The 21,977-nt window shown below is 36.6% G+C and overlaps 1 protein-coding gene and 1 long non-coding RNA gene across 2 annotated transcripts; both read left to right on the plus strand.

The window, feature by feature from the left end:
• Window positions 1-851: 851 nt before the first annotated feature.
• Window positions 852-3,628, plus strand: LOC144432775 (F-box/LRR-repeat protein 14-like). Its single transcript, XM_078121059.1, has one exon. It carries the CDS (start codon window positions 939-941, stop codon window positions 2,127-2,129), a length of 1,191 nt encoding a protein of 396 aa, XP_077977185.1. The 5' UTR covers window positions 852-938; the 3' UTR covers window positions 2,130-3,628.
• Window positions 3,629-9,708: 6,080 nt separating this feature from the next.
• LOC144436132 (uncharacterized) lies at window positions 9,709-17,947 on the plus strand. The gene is made up of 3 exons (XR_013480935.1): window positions 9,709-10,041; window positions 11,563-11,693; window positions 16,741-17,947. It is a non-coding gene; the product is annotated as an uncharacterized LOC144436132 (long non-coding RNA).
• Window positions 17,948-21,977: the final 4,030 nt, after the last annotated feature.

Genomic DNA, 21,977 nt, shown 5'->3' on the forward strand with positions numbered 1-21,977 from the left:
GTGGGAAAAAAACCGTCTTGAATTATTACGCGTGTTTGTCTACTACACGTAAGTTTGATACTATAGTGATGATATCGTTCCAAAATATTTTACTTTCACGAGAAGAAAATAACTCGAAAAGCATAGTTTTTGTCATTTTAGCCGTCAAACGATTGTTTTAAGCATGCATTATAAATTAACACGCTGCACATAGCTAACGCTCTCCGTCTTCAATGTTTAATTTGATATTTTCCTTAGATAACGCCTTTTAATGTTATTCCCACGCGATCACATAGCACTTCATCATTGAAATAAACAAGTAAATTTAGTTTGAGACAGGCTATATTCTCCTTGACTTGAGTTGCTGAATGGATACATAACTAGGAATTTCTATCGTGTAAGAAGATTCAGTGTGCTATGTACGCATAACATTTGTTACTGAAAACGTTTCCTCTGCTCTGTCCATTAGCCCATGCATTTAGACCGTGCTGGGATTCAAACCACTGTTGACTGGTTGCTCCATTCATTGCTTCTTAGCTCCACAGTCGGTGTTGACCTCGCACTGGTCGAAATCATATAACACATTACATGTATTTACAAATGGTTCTCACTTCCAAACTTCTTGTCTTCGAGCAATATTTGACTTAGTTCAAATATAGACAATTTCGATATGTGCCTGAAGCTAGTTATATCTACATACATACCTCGCATCTGAGGTAAAAAACTGTGGCAGTCATGAATACTAAATCAAGCAAACTGCAGGGAGTCACAGCTCACCCAGCGTTGTTGATTGACAGCGATCCAATCACATGTCTGCATTCTATCACATGATCAAACATTGAAAGCGTGTCACGTGATATGAAACCATACAAGCATTCGCCGCCAGTTCAGTAGCGTGAAGCTGTGTGGTACTATTACTGCGCATGCAGTGATCGAGTTAGCCAAAAGGCTTGGCCAAAATGCCGGGCGAGTTGGACATTTCTTCCCTTTTTCCTGAGATTTTAGCCATGATTTTCAGTTATCTAGACGTTCAGGACAAGGGACGAGCCGCCCAAGTGTGTCGGAAGTGGAAAGACGCGGCGTATCACCGATCGGTGTGGAAAGGAGTGGAAGCCAAACTGCATTTACGAAGAGCCAACCCGTCTTTGTTTCCCAGTTTAGTTAATCGTGGAATAAGGCGTGTACAGATTTTAAGTTTACGACGAAGTTTGAGTTCTGTTGTACAAGGTATGCATAATCTACAAAGTCTTAATCTAAGTGGATGTTATAATTTAACTGACGTTGGACTGGCACATGCCTTGGTACGAGAAATGCCGAGTTTGAATGTGTTGAACTTAAGTCTATGTAAACAGATCACGGACAGTAGTCTCGGTCGAATTGCCCAGTATCTACGCAACTTACAGCATTTAGATTTGGGAGGTTGCTGTAATATTACCAACACTGGTCTACTGCTCATCGCTTGGGGACTTACCAAACTGAAATACCTCAATTTGAGAAGTTGCCGTCACATATCTGATTCAGGAATCGCCCATCTTTCCGGTTTGACCAAAAATGATGGCGAAGGGACATTACTCCTACAACATTTGGTGCTACAGGATTGCCAGAAACTAACGGACTTAGCCTTGCTTAACGCGGCGAGGGGACTTGTCAATTTGCAGAGTTTGAATCTAAGTTTCTGTGGTGGGATCACAGATTCTGGGATGATACATCTTTCAAAGATGGCCAGTCTGAAAGAACTCAACCTTAGGAGTTGTGACAATATCAGTGATATCGGTATCGCCCATTTGGCGGAAGGGGGTGCGTATTTACGAACATTAGATGTCAGCTTCTGTGATAAAGTTGGTGATGCATCGTTAAATCATATAGCACAGGGGATGCACAGTTTAACCAGTATAAGTCTCAGTTCGTGCTCCATCACCGACGATGGAATCGCTAGATTAGTATCAACACTACGTGATATGAAAACACTAAACATTGGCCAATGTAGTCGGATAACAGACGAAGGCCTGGGACTAATAGCAACCTATCTCAGGAAGCTAACGTGCATAGACTTATATGGATGTACCAAAATCACCACTGTGGGATTGGAGAAAATCATGCAACTGCCATGTCTGACCGTACTTAATCTGGGACTTTGGCACAAGAGGTGAAGACACAATTTCAATGAGAGAAATAGTGGGTCAAGCCAAGCTGCGTTTCTACTACTACTATGCAGTATGAAAGCAATACATTGAATCAGTCGTGCAAAGAGAGGGAGTCCTGACGCAGACATTGTATCTGTTGTCATTGGTTGTGAGCTAATCAGACAGCTCCGAATATACACTGTAGTGATTATTGTACAGTCTGAGAAATGCAAAGTATGGAACACAGTCAGAGTTTGAAAAGAGCATGTCAGCTGAATAGAGCTAATGAGGTTGAGTTTGCATTCTTTCTACATCTAGACCTTGTGCACTCGTTATATGCACATGAAAAAAAATGGCTTGTTCAAAACATTGATATTTACACTCTTTTCAAAAGGAACCCAAGTCATGTGACTTGTTCAGTTACAAATGGGACCGAGTTTTCAAGAATAGAGTTTTGAAAAATAGTGACACAGTATATGCAAATGACAGACCTTGGACCATGCAGTAGTGAAAGAAACACGAGTGTGTGTTTGTGCAGTGCTCTGCTTTGCTTTGATGCAATAGACATTAAAACATGAATGTAAAAGTATAGTGAATAAGCTCCCACTTCTGGAATTAGAACCATAAGAGACATTTAGGGCTGATTTTTGACATTTGAGTTAAGTCATTTTCACATGCCGTTGGTATAGACTAGTTAATGTGGATAGAATCAGGCAAATTAGACACTACCAATTTTGTTGAGGCTTTCTCTGCTTGGGTGAACACTAGACCGTGAATAGAGGTATGCTAAGCATGTTCATACAATATGGCTGATTTATAGGAAGCAAGCGCAAACTAAAGACAAGCCAACTCAATATGCTACTAACAACACACACAAGAGAACTGCCTCTTTTACTCTGGCTAAGAAGTAGCACATGGCTATAGCTGCTAGGTTTTTTGATTAGATTAACTTAGATCAATTTACTGGCGCAAGAGAATGAACTGTGGTGCTGTGTGTTCAATTCAATGAATTGAAAATCCAGTGTTGTATTTTGAGATGAAATTTTGATCATTGCCAAAGACAAAGACAAACATTTGATATAAATGTTAATGGGGAATTTGAGATAAAACAGTTTTAAGTTGACAGCGGAAAGCCAAATCTGTAGCGTTTCATGGGGAAAACTTTTTAAAAGATTTTAGTTACAAAACTACAAAACTAGCTTTATTAAAAACCAAAAAAAAAATCTTGTACAGAATTGGTTGCTTTTATTCCAAGCTACCTCCAAGAATTTTGTAAAGATAGTTTGCATAAATCGCATGAGAATCATGTACATGTACACATATTTTGTACTTTTAAACCAATGATTTTTTTTTTTGAATAATGTGATATTTTTCAGTGGAAATAAGAATATAACGATAATAGTGAAACCAGATATGGTAGTTGTACACTTGTCCTTGCTTGAATGTATGTGTATAACTTGCTCAAACAGTTGGCAGTGTTGAGTATAAAGTTACTACATGGCCTTTCTTTCAACATATCTCCAGTTACTTGTTTGTGTTTGCTTCCCAAAGTGTTTTTACTTTAGTGTAAGTTATAACACTACTAAACCGAAGAGAGAGAAAATTGTCAACGTTGAAACAAAGTTTAGTTTTTTTGCTGTGCCAGTTACGGTGACAAGGGTTCACTTCACAAGTTTGCATTTCAGTATCTCAATTTACTGGAGCCCACATTTGCATCTGATTTCATTTGAATGATTAATCCGCTGCATAATTAATGAGGCAGATAGAGCTACTACTACATAGAGGTACCGGCATTTTAGTTGTTATCAGTTCTTTCATAGCTGTAATTCACAGACACAGTACAATGTTAGGGTAAACTGTACAGCTGCGTTTGATGCCCCCTTATCATGACACCACATATTTCATTTTGGATGAAGTGAACTGACTCAAGAGTTCAAAAAATTGTTTACGGCATTGTTGAAGATATATAGTGCAAGGGTGAGGCTTAATGCCAAACTGTGTCAGTAAATGCAGTCATTGTACCCTACCCCAATAGTCTCTGTACCCGGAACACTTATAAGTCTTATCTTCATAGTCTTACATACCCACTGGCAACCAAAAATTCTGTTTGAATTTTTTCACTGAAACCGACTTTTGTTTTTGTTATGTTTCACTTTTTTTTCACATTCTAATACAACATTCGGATATTGTCTCATTTCTAGTACCATAATTCAGTGTAATTTTAAGGCAAGGTGTGATTTTTTTATATAAAAAACTGACCTTTATACAGAAATTGTAACCAGTGGGCAGAATTAGTATTTTCAGGTTAAAGTTTTGGAAAGCTTGTACATGTAGAATTTGTTTTGCTTAAAGCATAAATGACCTAAGTTGAAAAGCATAGGAATAGAATTCTTCAGTATTCTGTGAACTGACTTCAAATGTCTGAACGTTTTATATCAACCCAGACTCAAATGTCGTTCGAGTGTTTTCAAAACACATGATATTGTGGGGGGTGATCTATATAATGTACATTTTGTAGTGAAATTAGAGTATGTGTAGCTATTATTTCGACACCGTGTTTTTTTAGCTTGGAAAGAAACATGTACATGTTTGGTCTTGCTCTTAAATTCTGAAAACTGAAATTAGATACAACATACGTTATTTTCTAAAAGGTGTTGGCAATGTAGAAGAAATTGTGAATTTACTACAACATGAGTTGCTAGGTCGCAAATCGTTTGTGCCATTTTGAATTATAACAAAAAAAAAGAGTTGTCGTGTCCTTTCATACACCAGTCAAATTCTGAAAATGCAAAAATGGGGAACATTTTTTTTTAATTAAGAAAACACATGGGAACTAGAAGCTGGAGATTTAGAAAAAAACAGTGAAGCTGGATGGTATATGTTGTACAGGCAGGTCAGAAGCGACAGCAGCGGGGAGGCTGGCTATACGTGTTGATCTATTAGTTGCCTTCTGGCGATAACGCTTTTATTTCAGCATGGAACGAGAAAGGAAATTAGCTATAGCCGGCCTATGAAGTATTGCCAATGCCGTCTTACCAATTTTAATAGGGAATCGGAAAGAAACAAGACAACAAGACAGACTACATCGCCTTTTTTTAGACCAAGTAAGACTTTTTGACGAGATCTGTATTAATGAGTACAGTATCGAACCGTTATGGTGGGAAGAAATACCAAATGACAAATTCGCACACTGTAACCTTTAACGGAAATTGTCGTCAAAAATACGGTTAACCGCCAGGTTGCTTTACAGCAAAATTTGTATGCTGATATTATTTTAGGTACAAGCTTATTTGAACCAGTATGAACAATACCACATAGAAAGAACTTGAAAATGAATTGAATGTTGAGAGGATTGAAAGCAATTCATACAAAAAGAGTGCCAAGGTTATATCGGCTACTGCAGAAATCGTTTCATTGTCAGTGTCGATGTTTGCTTTAAATAGGGCCAATCAATCACAATATACAGCCAGTTGCCGCACAGATACGCCCCAAATAGAACCTTGTCATGTGCCTTTCGTGTGCTTTTTACAAGACTCCTCCCGCCAAGCATAGTTATCAGGGTTTTTTTACTTTGTTTCGAGCTTACCCCTGTACTTAGTATATTGAAAGATTTTCTTTTCGGAAGCGTCATGCATGTGAGTAACACATTAATATACAAAGAAGACATTCGGGGAAATGAAAATTTAATTTATTGACATGTTATTTTTTAACGTGGATGTCTTTGTTAAAAGAAACGAACATGCCAATTTGGAACCGATGGAAATTTGCATGTGATGCCGGTAGCGGCAAACTGCTGCTGGATACACAGCTGTTCCACTACGGATTAGAGTTGTCCGGAAACAGAGTGCGAAACAGGCTATGCAATGCGGCCAGTATCAGCCGGTGTACTGTTGCCACGAAATACTTGAATTTGAAATGGATTTCTAAGCTGTAGATTTCTGTTTGGTGTAGCTTCATTAAAAAATACTTCAAAATATTAATTTAAACATGGTAGCAAGGTTAACAACAAACGAACACAAACAAACGATTATTGATCTTTGAATGCATTGACAGATTTGGGGATAATGTACACGTAGACTTGGACATGCTGTAGGACTACCAACACAGACGTGTTTATAGGAAGTACAGAGATTATCAATTGAGGATGACAAAGCAGGATTTTCTTTTCTACACACAGAATTGCCTAGATTGTGTTTCGTTTGAACTAAGGAATTGGCAAGATGGTACAATCGAAACACAAAATCATTGAAAGTGATCAAAATGACTGGAAAACAAAATATAAGTAGAACTAAATGAATCGCACAATCACTGGTAGCCTACTGATTGGGGCCCGAGTTGTGTCTAACGACGAGAAGGAGGGGGAGGACACAATGCTAAATGATGCTGGTAGGGGAGTCAATGGCTAAAATGGTTGTGCCGTCATCCAAGCACATTTTTATTTAATTAAGGAATCCCATGGAAACCCCAAACAATGTCAACTTAATAGAGACACGAATGCAAAAACGCATCACGTTTCCAGAACGTCAGATGTTTCGATGTGCTGACCATATGTGCCATCAACTATTCGACAGCTATAATCAAACTTTTGAAACGTCTTGCGAAACCAGTGAAATATCTGAGACGATGAACTAAAAAGGCAAATGTGATACTTGTACACATCCCACGCACGGCGTTATTGAGTCATCCATGTTAAACATTTTATTGGAAAGCTGACATGCACATCCTGTCTCCTCAAAATGGAAATGACTTTATACGAGATTCTGGCCATCAACACTCTGGTAGTAAGACTTTGTTGTGCCTAAATGTATTCATAACAAGAAGGAATTGTTAGGACCACACTCACAGTAAACATATGCATAATTAAGTTTAGAGAACGTCGAAATTTAATTAACCCGTTTCTAGTATTACTAGCATTGTACATAGGGCAAAGGATTGTTGCAAATATTTATATACAATGTAATTTGGTGCGAGGGATGTTACGTCATATTGTACGATGTTTCGTCAAATGAGGGCGTTTGCAAAGAGGGTGTATATCTGATTCCCAAACGCCAGGATTTAACATTTACATGAGACCGTAACTAATAATACATACCCTGCCTTCTTGATCTGTCTAAAATCTAACCACTTTTGGCCTAAAAAAAACTCTGAAAGTAAGACAAAACTGCAAAGTACACGTGTTTAGATAAAACTTGCCGGTCACAAGGCCTGTTAGTTTTCAGTTTTATCAATTCGGCAGTCGTGTTATTTGTCGGTTGTCTCTCTCTCTTAAGACATAATACTAGTAATCTATTATAGTACATGAATTCCAATGGGCGTTGTACATAGCCCTACATACATCATTGTACATAGACAGTTTTCGACAGAAGTATCACATTTCAATGTCAAATTTATTGTCTTTGTTCTAAGCGTTACATACATAAAAATCCAATAATGCTAAGGCAATGTCTATAAGCCCCTTTCACATAGTTCTTATTCACGACCAATATCTTATTATGCCATGTATTAACAACCGACCATATGAAGCCGTCTATACTAAACGCCAATTGACTATAGCCAAAGTACTTTTGCTTCATACTTACTAGGCATTGGCACAGGTCAATGCACAGTGCATATGCCGAACCAGAACAACACACATTAGGTACGCAACAAATTAGTCTGCGAGAAAAGTGTTGGTGTTTGATGTTTTAGTTTTTTAAAGATTTCAGAAATGTGTTGTTGGATATATATGTATAGTATGACGGTATGAGTGAATGTAACGTATTAAGTTTCTCACAAGAATCGATAAAAATCACTGTGGTGGACATACAGTGTCAGTTTACATTTGAAGTTCATCAACTTTCGATCGAAATTAGGTCAACGTATTGCCTTTTTGTCACGGCCAAATCCTTTGTCTGAATTACTCTTTGAGAGCTTTAACTAATTACAAGGGGAGGGGCCCGGGGAATGGGGGGGGGTCGGGGAGGGCCATATTTTAGAAAATGGGATAAGGGGAGGGGCACATTTTAATTTACAACTCATTATATTGTCTAATATTGGGATTTTGACTTCCCACTGCTACCACATCGGCAAGGGTTAGGGTTTGGGTTAAGGTACCATATTAAATATCCCTGCTGACAACTACGTAGTGGAATAACTGTCAGGTGAGATCTCACAGGAGAAGAACGACAACATTTGGGTAAGCTATCTTGGGGATAATGTTGTTGCGATGTTGCCCTCGGTCCCGACAATATATTGAGTGTGCCCATCTAGTGTTTGGGTGTAAATGTTCTGGCCTTCACCTCAGCCAATGAGATCAAAATTGATTAATGCAGCGCCGATTTCACACAAATTCACAACGATGGTAGTTTGGAAATTACCAATACCTTTACATGTAAAACTTTCAACATGGTGGCAGCCGTAGTATTATTCCTTTAAACCATTGATTCTGGGACTAGTGTCCGTTTCCATGTCTGACAACATGTAAACCATGTTTTTTAAATATTTTAATAGGAGGATGGTCGTGTACGTGTACATGTTTTAGAGAAAGGAAATTGAGGGATAGTCACTTTTTAGCACGATGGAATCGGGGGAGGGTCACATTTTACGCAACAGCCTGGACCTGATTTCCCTGCCCCCCCCCGTAATTACTGATGGCTCCTTTATCCGTACTGTATGCTAACAACCAATCAATCTTAGTATTATGTTTTATGAACCAATCGACTCTTAGTGTCGTGTGACACTCATAAGCATCAGTGTTGTATGCCAACCAACCAACCAACCAACCAACTACACTGTCAGTGTTGGCTGATGCCAACCAATCAACTATCCGTGCCGTATGGTATACCATCAACTCCGTCGTATCATCATGTGTGTCATGTTCAGTGCAAGAAACGAGAGATTAAAATATATATATTGATAAGACGTTCTTATCGATAACTATGAATTACGCAGCAATAATACTCACTTTAACAGAAATGAACACAAATTTAGATTAGCGATTATGACAGTTCAAAGTTTTACGGTCAAACGTCAACGGGATATGCGTGCACAATGGGAAATGTTAATCTGGCTTTAATAGATTGAGTCCCAAAATTCTGTATACACTCAGAAATAACGGTGAGAAACTGGTTGGACGGACGTTGCCAATATCTGATATTACAGTATCATGCTGAACGATAAGGGCACGATTTCATGCTTTCTAGACGTGTGTCTGTCATAGTATCTCTTTCTGCATTCTATTCATACCTTTACCCTCCCCCTCTTTTTTTACTAGTATCGCCTAAAATACTAACAGTTTGGGTTTGATTAACGACTGCAATCATAATCAGTTTATTGATCACGCGATTTTTCTTGTATCTCTCAAGATACTAAGAAGCTATGTTGCAGTCACGTGACTTTGCTTTAGGACGCTATTGCCACTACGTACACATTTTGTGATGACAGATTGTAGTCTCACGGAGATTAGTCTTGAGGCTATCCGTGACTTTGAATCTAACACCTCTTATTCCACGTCGAGTATTCAGATTGAAAGCCAAATACGTTGTACACTATGAAGTTTCTGAACGCTTCAAAACGCAATGCGCATGCGTCAGAATATGCGGAAATGAAAATAAATGGACGTGCATGGTCGGTGCACATGTACGCCATGAGCTCACGTTCTCCCTGCCTTCCTCTGGAGATACGCACTTTATTTAAAACACGTTTTAGGTAGATCTATGGACAATGATTTCATACATATAACAGGACACTTCCTTTGCTGTTCCAGTTTGAGAAAACATGATCGAAGAGCGTGTATAACTTCACCGCGTAATGGATCATGGTTGTACTCATGACAAGTATGGAATTTGTAACACGATGGCGTTATTATTGATATATCGTAGGTAACTTGTACGTAGAAATTGACTCATTTCCATGCGATTCATCGGAGTGTTTGCAATGGGAATAACCGTCACCTAACCAGGTAAGTAAATGACACTCATCGTATAGTAATGAGTGTTACGACTTACATACTTGTTTATCACATTGTCACTGTACGTTCCTCCACCACACGTATATGTAAACATGGAAGTATAACCCACGTGATGTAAACAATGAACCTGCTAGCAACCATATTACTAATATTAGTGATGAGTATGTTGAATAACTAGATGATACTTCCCTAATGTTCAAGGGTAAACAGTTCCATTCAGGGATTGTTATTATCACAAAAATACCAATATGAATTAATCATTAAAGGAATATATTTATAACATTTGATACCATGTTTTAATCCTCTTTCTACCAGGACGGTATTGTTTACAAAAAAATCACAAGTTGGGAAACAATTATGAACAAACACAAACATGATCATACAATATAATAATTAATCTACATAGTCAGTTTATTTACAAATGTTCTTTTAGTACTACTATACTTACTCAATTATACAATACTTTAATTCCATAAATGTACTCATTTAGTTTTAAATAATTTGATTTTTGTCCTTACTTTGTAACCTTTAGTAATTCCACTGGAAGTTACAATATGTTTGAATAAATTACTCATGAGAAGTACAGTGTGTGATATACAAAATGTGAATGCCATTGTATTTGAAAATCTATACTCTAATATAAATGCAAGGACAATACTATACTGTCAATATTTTTTTTCTCTTAATATTTAGTAACATCAGTAGCAAAAGGTGAATTTCAAAAATGTGTTTACTGAAGCTACATTATAGCTTTTGATTATAATTGAAAGAGTTAAAAGTCCTTTGATAGTCAGATAACTTTACCTTCTTATCATAAAATATATTTCCTAAGATAAACTACACTGAGTATTAGTATAGATTTGTTTACATTACACATTTAGCTAACAAAATAGTTTCTAAGGATTAGTTACATTACATTCAAAAGTCAAGAGTAGTAAACTTCTTGTTCTCGTGGAAGTAAATGAGAATCTACATCCATCATTCTTGGTTCCTATAATTAATCAATCAATCTTTATTATACTCAACACACACTAGCAGAGAGTGTGGTATGCGTGGTACAATTAATAAAAAAAGAATGAAAATACAAGTTACAACCTACAAGGCTCACATAAAGAGCCTAAAAAGTATCCAGTGAATTTTCACCTGCTACATGGAGCTACTGGAGGTTACAACACATACATGTACATTTATTGTACAAGTGTGTCTTTAAAATACTACAAAGTCTAGATAATTGTATTCCATTTTCTTTTTTAAGACTTTTGTTTTGTGAGAGTGTGTAAAATTAAAAAAGTATCTTGACCCAAATCTACATTGTATTTAATTTTACAGTAAAATACTTACAATTGTATTACCTATTTGTATTATTTTCTGTTTACGCAGATGACAGTATACACAACTATGTATGTATCTAGGCATATCTCAATACTGTGAAAGAACCAAGTGTAAACTGTGTGCTATTTGCAATAGAATTAAAATATTGTAACATTCTGGCTATTATTTCTTCCCTCCTAGGGCAGGAAAGAAAAAGGGCACCAACATCTCCATGAATATGACTGTCAAACATAATTATATGGCTACAATCAAGGTTACAAAGGAATATGATGGATTTCCCCTGAAAAATGAAAATGCCTGCTGATTTTGGGGTGAGTTGGGATATGAGATTAGTTAGTGTAAGTGTCTGTGAATCATTATCTGTATCAATGATATCAATAGGTGTTTCTGGTCCTATGTTACATACATTTATATACGGCAACATGTTGACTGCTTCATGTACTGACAAATTTCTGCCAACTTGACTTACATACAACTCATAAACTCTGTTGCCTTCTCTCAATGTTGTGAGTGTCGCCTCAAACCACTGTGGTGGTAATACCTGTTGTGGGAGAGACACATGATTGATTAAATTATTCCAATACGTGTTGCCAAATATTATTGTAATAAGTGAACAGGCATTGCTTCCATCACGGCCATCAATTGTAGATTGAGATATGTGTTTTGGCAATGCCCAAAGTTTTATCTCTCCTTCAGTATACATGATGGAAATGGGATGTATGTTAATGAGTGCATGGTGTTGTGGAATGTAAGATTTCTGTCTTGTTTGTTGTAGTAATTGAGGACATGTGATGACACCTCGTTTCTTTTTTGTGTGACCATATTGTCTACAGTGAGCGCATCGTCTGTTGTTCTGCTGTGGTTGATGGGTATTTTGATGTTGGTGGTCTTTTGTAGGCTGTTGTATTGGTGGATATTGTTGTATGTAGTGAGTCATGTTGTCTTTAAATGCTTGTGATGTGTAGTGTTCACTGTCTTTTGTGGTGTTTATGTCAGTGGTGTCATCGGTGTCCACATCTTTGTAATTTTGTTTGGATTGGTTTCTTATCCTGTGTTGTGTTGGAGTGAGAATGGCTTCATTAAAGCTTTTACTAAGCTCTGTTACTTTGGCAAGTAGTAATGGAAGACATACAGTACACTTGCCTTCTGATGATTGTAAACAATTCACATGACAACTATGACCACAGGGAAGCACTTTGATTGTATCTCCCTGATTATTACATGGTTTGAAATCACATACTTTATCTATGGCTGGTATATTGTTGATTCCAAAACTGAAAGCAAGGGGTAAGCATTTACTAGTTATGTCTGTTTTGAATGTTGGTAGTTGGTATTTTAGTATGTTTGTTTTTGATTCCAGTAGTGAAGATTTTCCAGTGTTCTGTGCAACCTTCCCAAAGAGTTGTACAATATACTCGGCTGTCTTACCTGCAATGAGAGTGTAGTCATGATGCCAATTTCCTCTGCCATAGCCATGTAAGAAGTTTTGGTGAAATGTGTTGTTCAGTCGTGTTGATGCAATGCTGTGTGCTGTTTTTGTTATTGTGTGTGGTGATGTGTGTGGTTTGATTTGACTACGCAGAATGGAGTGCCATACTTCTACCTTTTTCTCAGTGAGGACTGGAAAATAAGTTTGAAAGAGTTCAGAAAGATCAGGAAATGTGGTCATGTAAAAGTCAGTGTCTGAAAGCATAGAAAGAGTGGATTTGTCATAATGATGTCTTCTCCAGATGATGAATAAAATGGAAATTCTGCGCATGATTTGAAGGTATAAGTTGTGATTTCCTGAACGAAAAATAGAGGTGTATTGAAAGGTCAGAAGAGGTAACTGTTCGTCAAAGATGTGTTTAAGGCAAAGGTATTCTGGGTCTTTGGAATTGAGAAAATGTTGAAGGATGGAATCACGTACAATCTGCCAACCTGTAAAAGCAGCCATGATAACAAGAGATGTTCGAAATGGTTTGGGGTTACATGAGAGCTTTCCCCCAAAAACAAAGGAATACAAGTCACTGTAAAAAAAATGATAAAGTTTAACATGGTCGTCATGAAGATTAAGGGAAACATGGAAAGGTCCCTGTATTGGTAAAATGCTATCACTAAGTTTGTCTTGGGCAATAAGTTTCTTTACAAAATAAAATGTCGGCCAATCACCAGGAGCAGGAATTACAAACTGTTCAGCATATGAAAAGAAGTCTTGCGATGTATTAAAGATGTGATCATATGCTTTCTGATAGTCTTCCATAGAATGCAAGTCTTGTTGAAATTCGTCGATGAGGTATGTTGTTTGAAGTGTGCTTCTTTCTGAGTGGTCCTCTTGTTGGTAGACCCTGAAAGACGAGGACAGATATTAAGTACGCTTATGAAGATAAAGTCTGAGGTTAATAGATATAGAAGTGGATTTAATTGTTAGTTTTGCACGCATTGTCATTGAGTCCAACATAAAAGTACATTGTGAAAGTAAGTATACTAGGCTGTGAGTGTTCAAGGTTTAAATTCCAGCTGACACATATTGTAGTATCCAACACATAATGACAGTAATCTTGTCATAGCACTTACAAATACAAGCCAAAAGTCAGGGCTGTTCGAATGCACGTATTGTGTACATTAGGCTGGAGTAAACAAACAGGGTAGTGATATTTACAGATTACTCACAAGAAAACCTAGTTCGGATCAGTAACACATATAAAAAGCTATGTCTTAATAAGGGTACGTGTACCTATGTCGTTGTTACTTTGCTGTAAAACAATAGTTACCTGATATATTATTCCACATTTAAGGAGAATGCCACTCCAGGACTAAATAGAGGCATTTTCATTAAGTGTTGGTTCTAATTCTTGAGAGGCATTACATGATTTAACATCATTTACAATTAGTTGGAATTTCAAAAGAACATCAAGTTGATCTTGTGCCCTTTTGGGTATCTTTGCTGTAGAACATTGCATCATGGGAGTTAGTAGAAATAATATATTCAAGTTGCGCAATGAGATTCTGTACACTCAAGGGTATAGACACTCCAAGCTTATGAATACTCAATTTGTGAAGACTTCCATGATGCAATATCCCATAGTAAAGATACAGTACTACCCTATATAAAGGCACAAGATCAACTTGCTGTTCTCTGAAATTGCAAGTAATTGTAGGTGAAGTAAAATCATGTAATGACTCTCCAGAATAAAAACCAACACATATGAAAATGGCTCTATTTCCTGGAGTGGCATTCCCCTTTAATACCTGAACTTTATGTAGTAAAAGAGGGGCATTTACCTGAACTGTTTGAGTGATTGCTCAATGGTTGCTGGATCAAGGTGTTTCATGTACTGTGGCAATGTGTTGATGCAGACAGTAGAATATTCCGTCATTCCCATGGTCATGATTTCAAGTATGTTTTCAATACCAATACCACCAACACAGTCTTGTGTGCCTTCTGCTGTTTCAACAGGTACTGTTCTGTGTGGAGTCTGTCTTTTTTTTATTGCAAGGATTTGTGTATGAACGTCTACTAGTGAGGAAGCCATTTTGGATACCTTGAATGTGGTTAAATTTGTTGCCTGTCTTATTGGTTGAATGTTTGTGAAATCATCAAGTAGATGAATCACTAGATGTCTTTCCTGTAAAGAAAGATAATAATTTTGACATCAAAACTGAGTTTATCACAACTATAAATAAGTCCAGTGAAAAGTGCAACTTTGACAATAGTCTTTCACACTGGTACTCGCGTCATGGATTCTGTCATGGTCTAGAATAACTTTATCCCTTTCAGGAGAATTAGCGAAACTCACAAGGAGTCATGGCTATAGTAACAATTATTTTATTTTTGTAATTGGTTTGTCTGTTGATTTAGAGATCACATTTATTTGCACCACCCATGAGAAATGTGAGGCTGAACATAAGTTATTGTGTAGTATGTGATGAAGAATAATGTAACTGCACATGAATTGCTAAAGTTCTGCTAAAATCATTCTGTTAAAATGATAACAATATGAAAGTATATTTGTATTATTTCTTTCTGTCTACAAATGAATGAAATATACACTGAACTTTACCTTTCTTGCTCTTAATAGTAGAGAAGAAACAAGTGGAGTATTATCTCTGGCTGTTTTAGATCTATGTAGCGTTATAGTGTTTGGTGCAGCACTGAATCCTAGTATTGGACCAGCCATTAGACTATCATAAGATACACCATGTTGCATAAGATTCAGGCCACAGTCCTTCTGTAGTTGATTTGTTTTCTGTGATCTGCATGAAGGAGGACAATTATTCAGTTACTTTATATATAGACCGGTCTTGTAGTTGTAGTGAAATGTGTCACATATGATGATTATTGCCTACAAAGTGAAACACACTCGTTCATTACTCAATCCTGGTATTTAGATATAATATTTGAAAGATTTGATGACATAATTGTTGGTACATATCAACAAAATCTGAGGAAATCCCTGTCATTACATGCACAACACATAAGTTGGATGGTTGTTGAAAAGTGACACATATCATGGCTACATGAATCGTTGTAAACACTATACTTGATTAGTTTTGCCATGGTTTTATGTAAATTATTATGCATTACTAAAAGTAAATACTGTATAAACTCAGCCTGTGAATTACTGGAAAATAGTAGCTGGAGAGATATTAACAGTTACATAATGCTTAATTTTCTATCAACTTCAACAATGGAAGATGACAGTATGAATAAGTTATCTAACACCAAAGAGATATACATGTACCACATACAGTTCAGACTTAAGAACATCCAAGAGAAGACGTAATTGTAGCACGTAATTTACCTCATATATGCTAGAATGTGGAGTGCCGCTGTTGCTTTTTGTTCTATGACATCTGACCTATCATAAGATAATCTTGGATCATCTCTGGAAAGTGCAGATACCATAAGATCAAACAAGCCAGGACACTTTTCATCACAGAATTGTTTCATCTGGTTTGGACTGTAAAGTTTCTCCTCGGGTTTGTTTTTTTGGTGTCGGAATAATTCTTTCTGAAAAGTTGCCAGCAGTTGTGGAAAACATGTAGGTGGTTCTGAAAAGAAAAAAGACTGTCAGAGCAGAGGTAGATTATGAAGAAGTTTTACTTGTATTTTTTTATTCCAAGAGAAACTCTCTCTCACCAGCTTGAACATTGATATTATTCCACATATCCCATAATAGATACATGTAGTTAGCCTAAGAGGTAAAAAAATAGCTTACCAATATCAGGACATTGAGACATCATTCTCTGTATTTTGTTCCAGTAGTCTAATGTTATTTCAACACCCCCTTGTGCTGACTTGTCCATATGCTTGTGTTCCTAAAAAAGATATTTCCAAAAACTTACATGGATATATATCTGCATTTATATTTACAGGTAATTGCTGGATGTTCAGTGATATTACAATACTAGTGGCACAGCCATATTCAATCATCAGCTGAAAAATGTCTGGAACTCCTACATGTAATTCTACATAGAAGTCAGGAACAACTAACATGTGAAGAGATTTATTCCTTGCATTCATAATATTGACTTTGGACATAAATTAAATGTGGTCAATCACAGAAACTACCAGAAATATGTATTTCGTACAATAACAAGAATATGCAGATATACAGATCTGTTCACTGATTTGTGTTTTTCTACACCATTAAATTACCGTTAGCAAAGACTGATCTATGTACATAGTTAAATGACCATGCATATCAATGCTGTTAAATCAAGAGAAGTACTCTGTGTGTTTTAATAAACATTGAGGACAATCTAGTCAGTTACATGTTTTTGTTGTGTTGTTTTTCTTAACTTAATTTTATTATGCTAGCAAACACAAACTTTTATTAAAAGTACACTGTACTCGTCCATTGAGAAACTTCAGTGCCACAATCTCAAACATTATATTACTTAAGTATTTTAAAACAGTTTGATATACTGCCAAAACCAATATGCTAGCAAACAATGTTGACCAACATGTATATATTGATACATACATACATTGTTAAAAACTCAGGAGTTCAGTATGCAAATGTATAGGAAAAAGTCTTGAATAATCATTTCAATAACAGTCTGGATTTGCAACAAATCAACCAGTCATCTGCAATGACATACTGCAACCAGTAATGCATATTCTAGGATTGTTTTGCAACATACATAACCTCTTTGTTGTAAGAATACATATTGAAAAAAAAATGGGCAACATGTTTCAGTTGACTGTAGTTTGATATGCTTTGTGGCAAATGAAATTGTGAGAGCACTGATTTACAACCAACATATAAAAAAAATGTAAATAATGAGAAAATGACAAGGTTGGCAGAAATATGTCTAGTTTGGTGAGATAGAAGCGAGATTCAGTTTTTGAATAATATGACTAATATAACCACAGGTCATTTCATTAGTGCTGTTGTTCATTACTCTAGTAAATATATTCTTCAGATATAAAGGGACATGCAACAACAACTGCACTTGCAGGTCAAACCCTTTTTACCAGTACATATATACCAACAAATTGAACAAAGTAAAGTATAACAACTTTTACACAATGAGTTATAAAATAGATTTACCACATTGTATTATTTCATTTCATGATTGCATCAATAAAGATCATAATTATATGTCTAATTGTTCATTCAGTCAATTTTGGGAAAATGTCGTCAGAGACCAACTGTATCAAATTCACATTGAAGTTTACTTCAACTTACCTTTGAATCTGACTTTTTCTTCTGAGAAGTTTTTGGTCCAATTATTTCTTCAATTTTTTTGTAACAATTGGTACAAATGTATGAACCACGTCGATAGCTATGGTTGTTATGACCAAGTTCATCAAAAACTGAGTGATACTTCAATGGTAGTTGTACATAACTACGTGAATGGAATCCTAGTGTTTTGGGGCTTGAACAAAATCTCAGACGGACTGCTGCCATGTAATGGTTTTTGCAGAGATATTCTCCACAAGTGACGTTTGCATTTCGAGCGATAATCCCGCTTGACACTTCCAGCAAACTTCCACCACATAATCTACCATCAGAAGTTCTGGTTCGGGGGGCATGGGCGCAAACAAACGTCATTTTTATGCTAACAGTGACAACCACCTGTTGACAGTACAGAATGGCACCTGGCAGACGATACTTACAATTTGAAGTTTGGCGGGTGATTTGTCGTCGTCTGTGTTTGACAGGTGGGAGGGGCCAAATAAAATAAACTGACGTCAAAAAGAATGACATTCGTAAATGATACTCGTGTAACTTTTATTTTTTTTTATTTGTTGACATTATCAATACCTCCGGTCAGAAATCTAGGCCGAAGTGAAATGACGTTGACGGGGAATACCTTTATTGTTATGCAGATTGAGACAAGTCTCCCATACTAATATATTAGACCAAGATAAAAAGCATACATTGTATCTATGGTAGTACAACACTACACTAGGGCCGGCTATAGCTATCCGGATACAGCTTACAAGTTACCCCAGTGCACAGTTAACTTTACAGGTGTTCTACGTATTGAAACCCCATGTCAAGCCATCTTTCGAAAGAGAAGTTCAGTGTTGTCACATGGACGGATATTTTGTCACAAAAAGTATGTTAAATTAGAGTTGGAATCCGATGTAACGGAGGTTTTTCGCGATCTAACGCACAGCCGTTCAAAATTGTGGTAGGGGTTAAAAATTTGATACAATTTTGGTATTCATATTCAAATTAGTGAGTCTTTTGGGGTCATATTTATTTATACGTAAGGTCAATGAATTCTCCTCTGGAGGTCAAACTTTTCTGACTCGGAAAGTCTTCGGTATATGCATTATTTACGGCGAAACTTTCAGATAAAAAATCCCCGTAATTTTAATGCAAGGAGATATGAGAGAATTTACCCTGGAAATTAGAGAACATGTTGAATTTTTGCGCGAAAATCGAACTGAGAATACATGTTCGCGCATGCGTATACGTTTTGAAGCGTTGCTCCGTTTTCGAATGAAACACACTTTCATTTCATCTCAGTTTAATCACGTAATGAATCTTTTATGTATTAATTTTAAAGATAATTACAGAACCGTCCAACAATATTATATAACAGATGATAATAAAAATATCAAAAGGCGATAAGAAATTCGTCACGGTGCAGGTGAGGTGCGTAAATTGACTAGATATCCGGGCTACTAGCCTGTTCTAACATTACATTGCAAGTACATAAATGCACACCTTTATCATACATGTATGCACTGAGGCGTGGAGGCGAAGATTCGAACTTGACCTCTAACTCCCAACTCACGTTTATAAAGACAAATGAATCTGGCGTCACAAAGTACTTTAAATCTAACATATTTTTGACACGAGTTAGCATCCTGAAAATGGACAAAGCAATGTCAATTTATGGTATTTTACTGTGAATGAGGTACAACATACTGTATTTGCCAGCCTGTGGTATAGTGCAAACCAGGCCTAATTTTAACGTGTAATCGCTAGGGAGGCCTGCAGCTGTCGAAGAGCTTACATATAATTTGTTTTTAGACTTCCACAATTCACATAACAGACCTACCCGTACTTTTCTTTTTAAATGTGTACTTTGTCGTTTATTACTATTCTATTAAACAATCCATTTTTTAATTGCAAGTTTATCGTTTTCCGTAAGGGAATTGTATTTTTTAATATGTGTACATAATTAATAGTACAGAAATTGCAAGGATCTTTCATAAATCTTCTGGGGTTTTTTGAATGCTAAAAAACATAGGCGAGATTTTATAAAAATGAAATAGAATGTTGTGTAAACTTATATCGCTGCAGCGTGCTAGAACGCATTCCATTTAAAACATGGAATATACAGGTTGTAGAAACCATACAGTGACCTCATGCTAATGTACCTCTGTGTCAACTGAATGGAATTTCGACTACGACTACAACTATGATATGACCCATAATGATATCCAACTCGTTTATCATTTCATAAATTTAACTCCCTACCTAATCTAGGAGGGATTAGAGTTCTCTTGGAATAACTCCACTAGTGAGATGGCATTGACGCCATTCAGAATTGTTACTATGGAAGTGTTATTTCCAATTGAGTAATTTTTAATTACTATGACTGGGTTTGGCGATACAGAATGAAAGTACAGTTCTGTTACCTATCATTGCTCTAATCAAACGACGATCACAATTCATATTCCAGTGCTCACACTCCATCTCATCCGTTACTCTGACAACTTCGGTTATCTCTCGCCGACTTGTAATACGTTTTATGTAATCCATAACAGGTCTGAAACATTTTTATCTTAATATTTATTTCAATATCTAACTTACATTTACATTTATGTTTAGCCAGGCTTCGTGTCTTATCGTTTTTACTATATTCCATGCCACGTGGTGTGTAAGAAAGTTTAACAACTAAATGTCGTGAGATGGTCAAACTTTGCGAGCTGTAGTACTTGTGGATGACACGTGGTTCCAACTCACTTACTACACACATAATATAGTACATTCCCTCATTGCAATGATATGGAGCCACCATTAAAAGTAAGTTTCTTAAATATGTCACATCTTTATACAGAAAGGTACCGAAATATAATTGTAACTATGACTACAAAGTAAACGGCAAACATGTTCCCACATCAAAATGAGACGAGGATGCATAATATGGTTCTCGTGAGGCAATGGAATTATGACGTATGCAGCCCTGGAGACTCGTCACGGATCAGACCTATTCTGCTACTAGTAGTGCTAACTTTTACAATATCCTCGCTGTTACACCGATAGTGGTCCCACAAATGAGTTCTATGCAAATGATTTAAGAGATCTTTGCGTCGTAAAGGAAGTAAAGAGATAAGGAAACCATCTATCATTGAATCATCTCCGTATCACATTATCAAAAGAAGGAATAACTCGGCATGCACGCAGCACATATCAAAACTAGACAATAGGTTATACATATTCACACAGTGTTCCCAACCTTTGCTGTAACGCTGAAAAGTGATGTCGTCTGCTTGGTTGTCTTGCATAGATTTTGTAATTTTGTTCAATGTTCGCAGCGGCTACCTTGCTACTTGCTTTTAGACGTAAACGTCGAAATTGATTATTCCCCAATATTATTACACACTACAAGTGGAGCGGTATGACTTTGATACTTGTGAGCGCAAAACGCATCTATGATGCTTAGGTATCTTGTTGATTCCGATATAATAATCATGGTGTATATCATGATAACTTAGAGAAAACACGTTGACCTTGTCATGGGGTAGTCCTGGCAACCAATTACTTTTTGATAGATAGCTCCAACGTGGGAAAATTTGTACGTTTGCAACACCAGGGAGTTAAACGATTTCCATGGAGTTATTACTCACAGATCGCCCTCTGGCGTTTGACAGACGACTGGGTACCCATTATCGTGTCCACTTTCACACATGAAATCGTAAAATATGACCTATTGTATGTCGGCGTTACCAAGGTGTTCGTCCATGCATTCGTCTGCGTGAAGATGCATACTGCGTACGAAATGATATATATGAAAGTAAATGAACATGCGCATTAGAAAGTATGCCGTATCAAATGATTGTGTATGAATCATGGACATGGTGATATACACAAAAAAATTTGCTGTATGTTCAGATACAGAAATACATTTACATGTAGTAT

This window comes from Glandiceps talaboti, chromosome 1, assembly GCF_964340395.1.
Source record: "Glandiceps talaboti chromosome 1, keGlaTala1.1, whole genome shotgun sequence".
Classification (NCBI taxonomy): domain Eukaryota; kingdom Metazoa; phylum Hemichordata; class Enteropneusta; family Spengelidae; genus Glandiceps; species Glandiceps talaboti.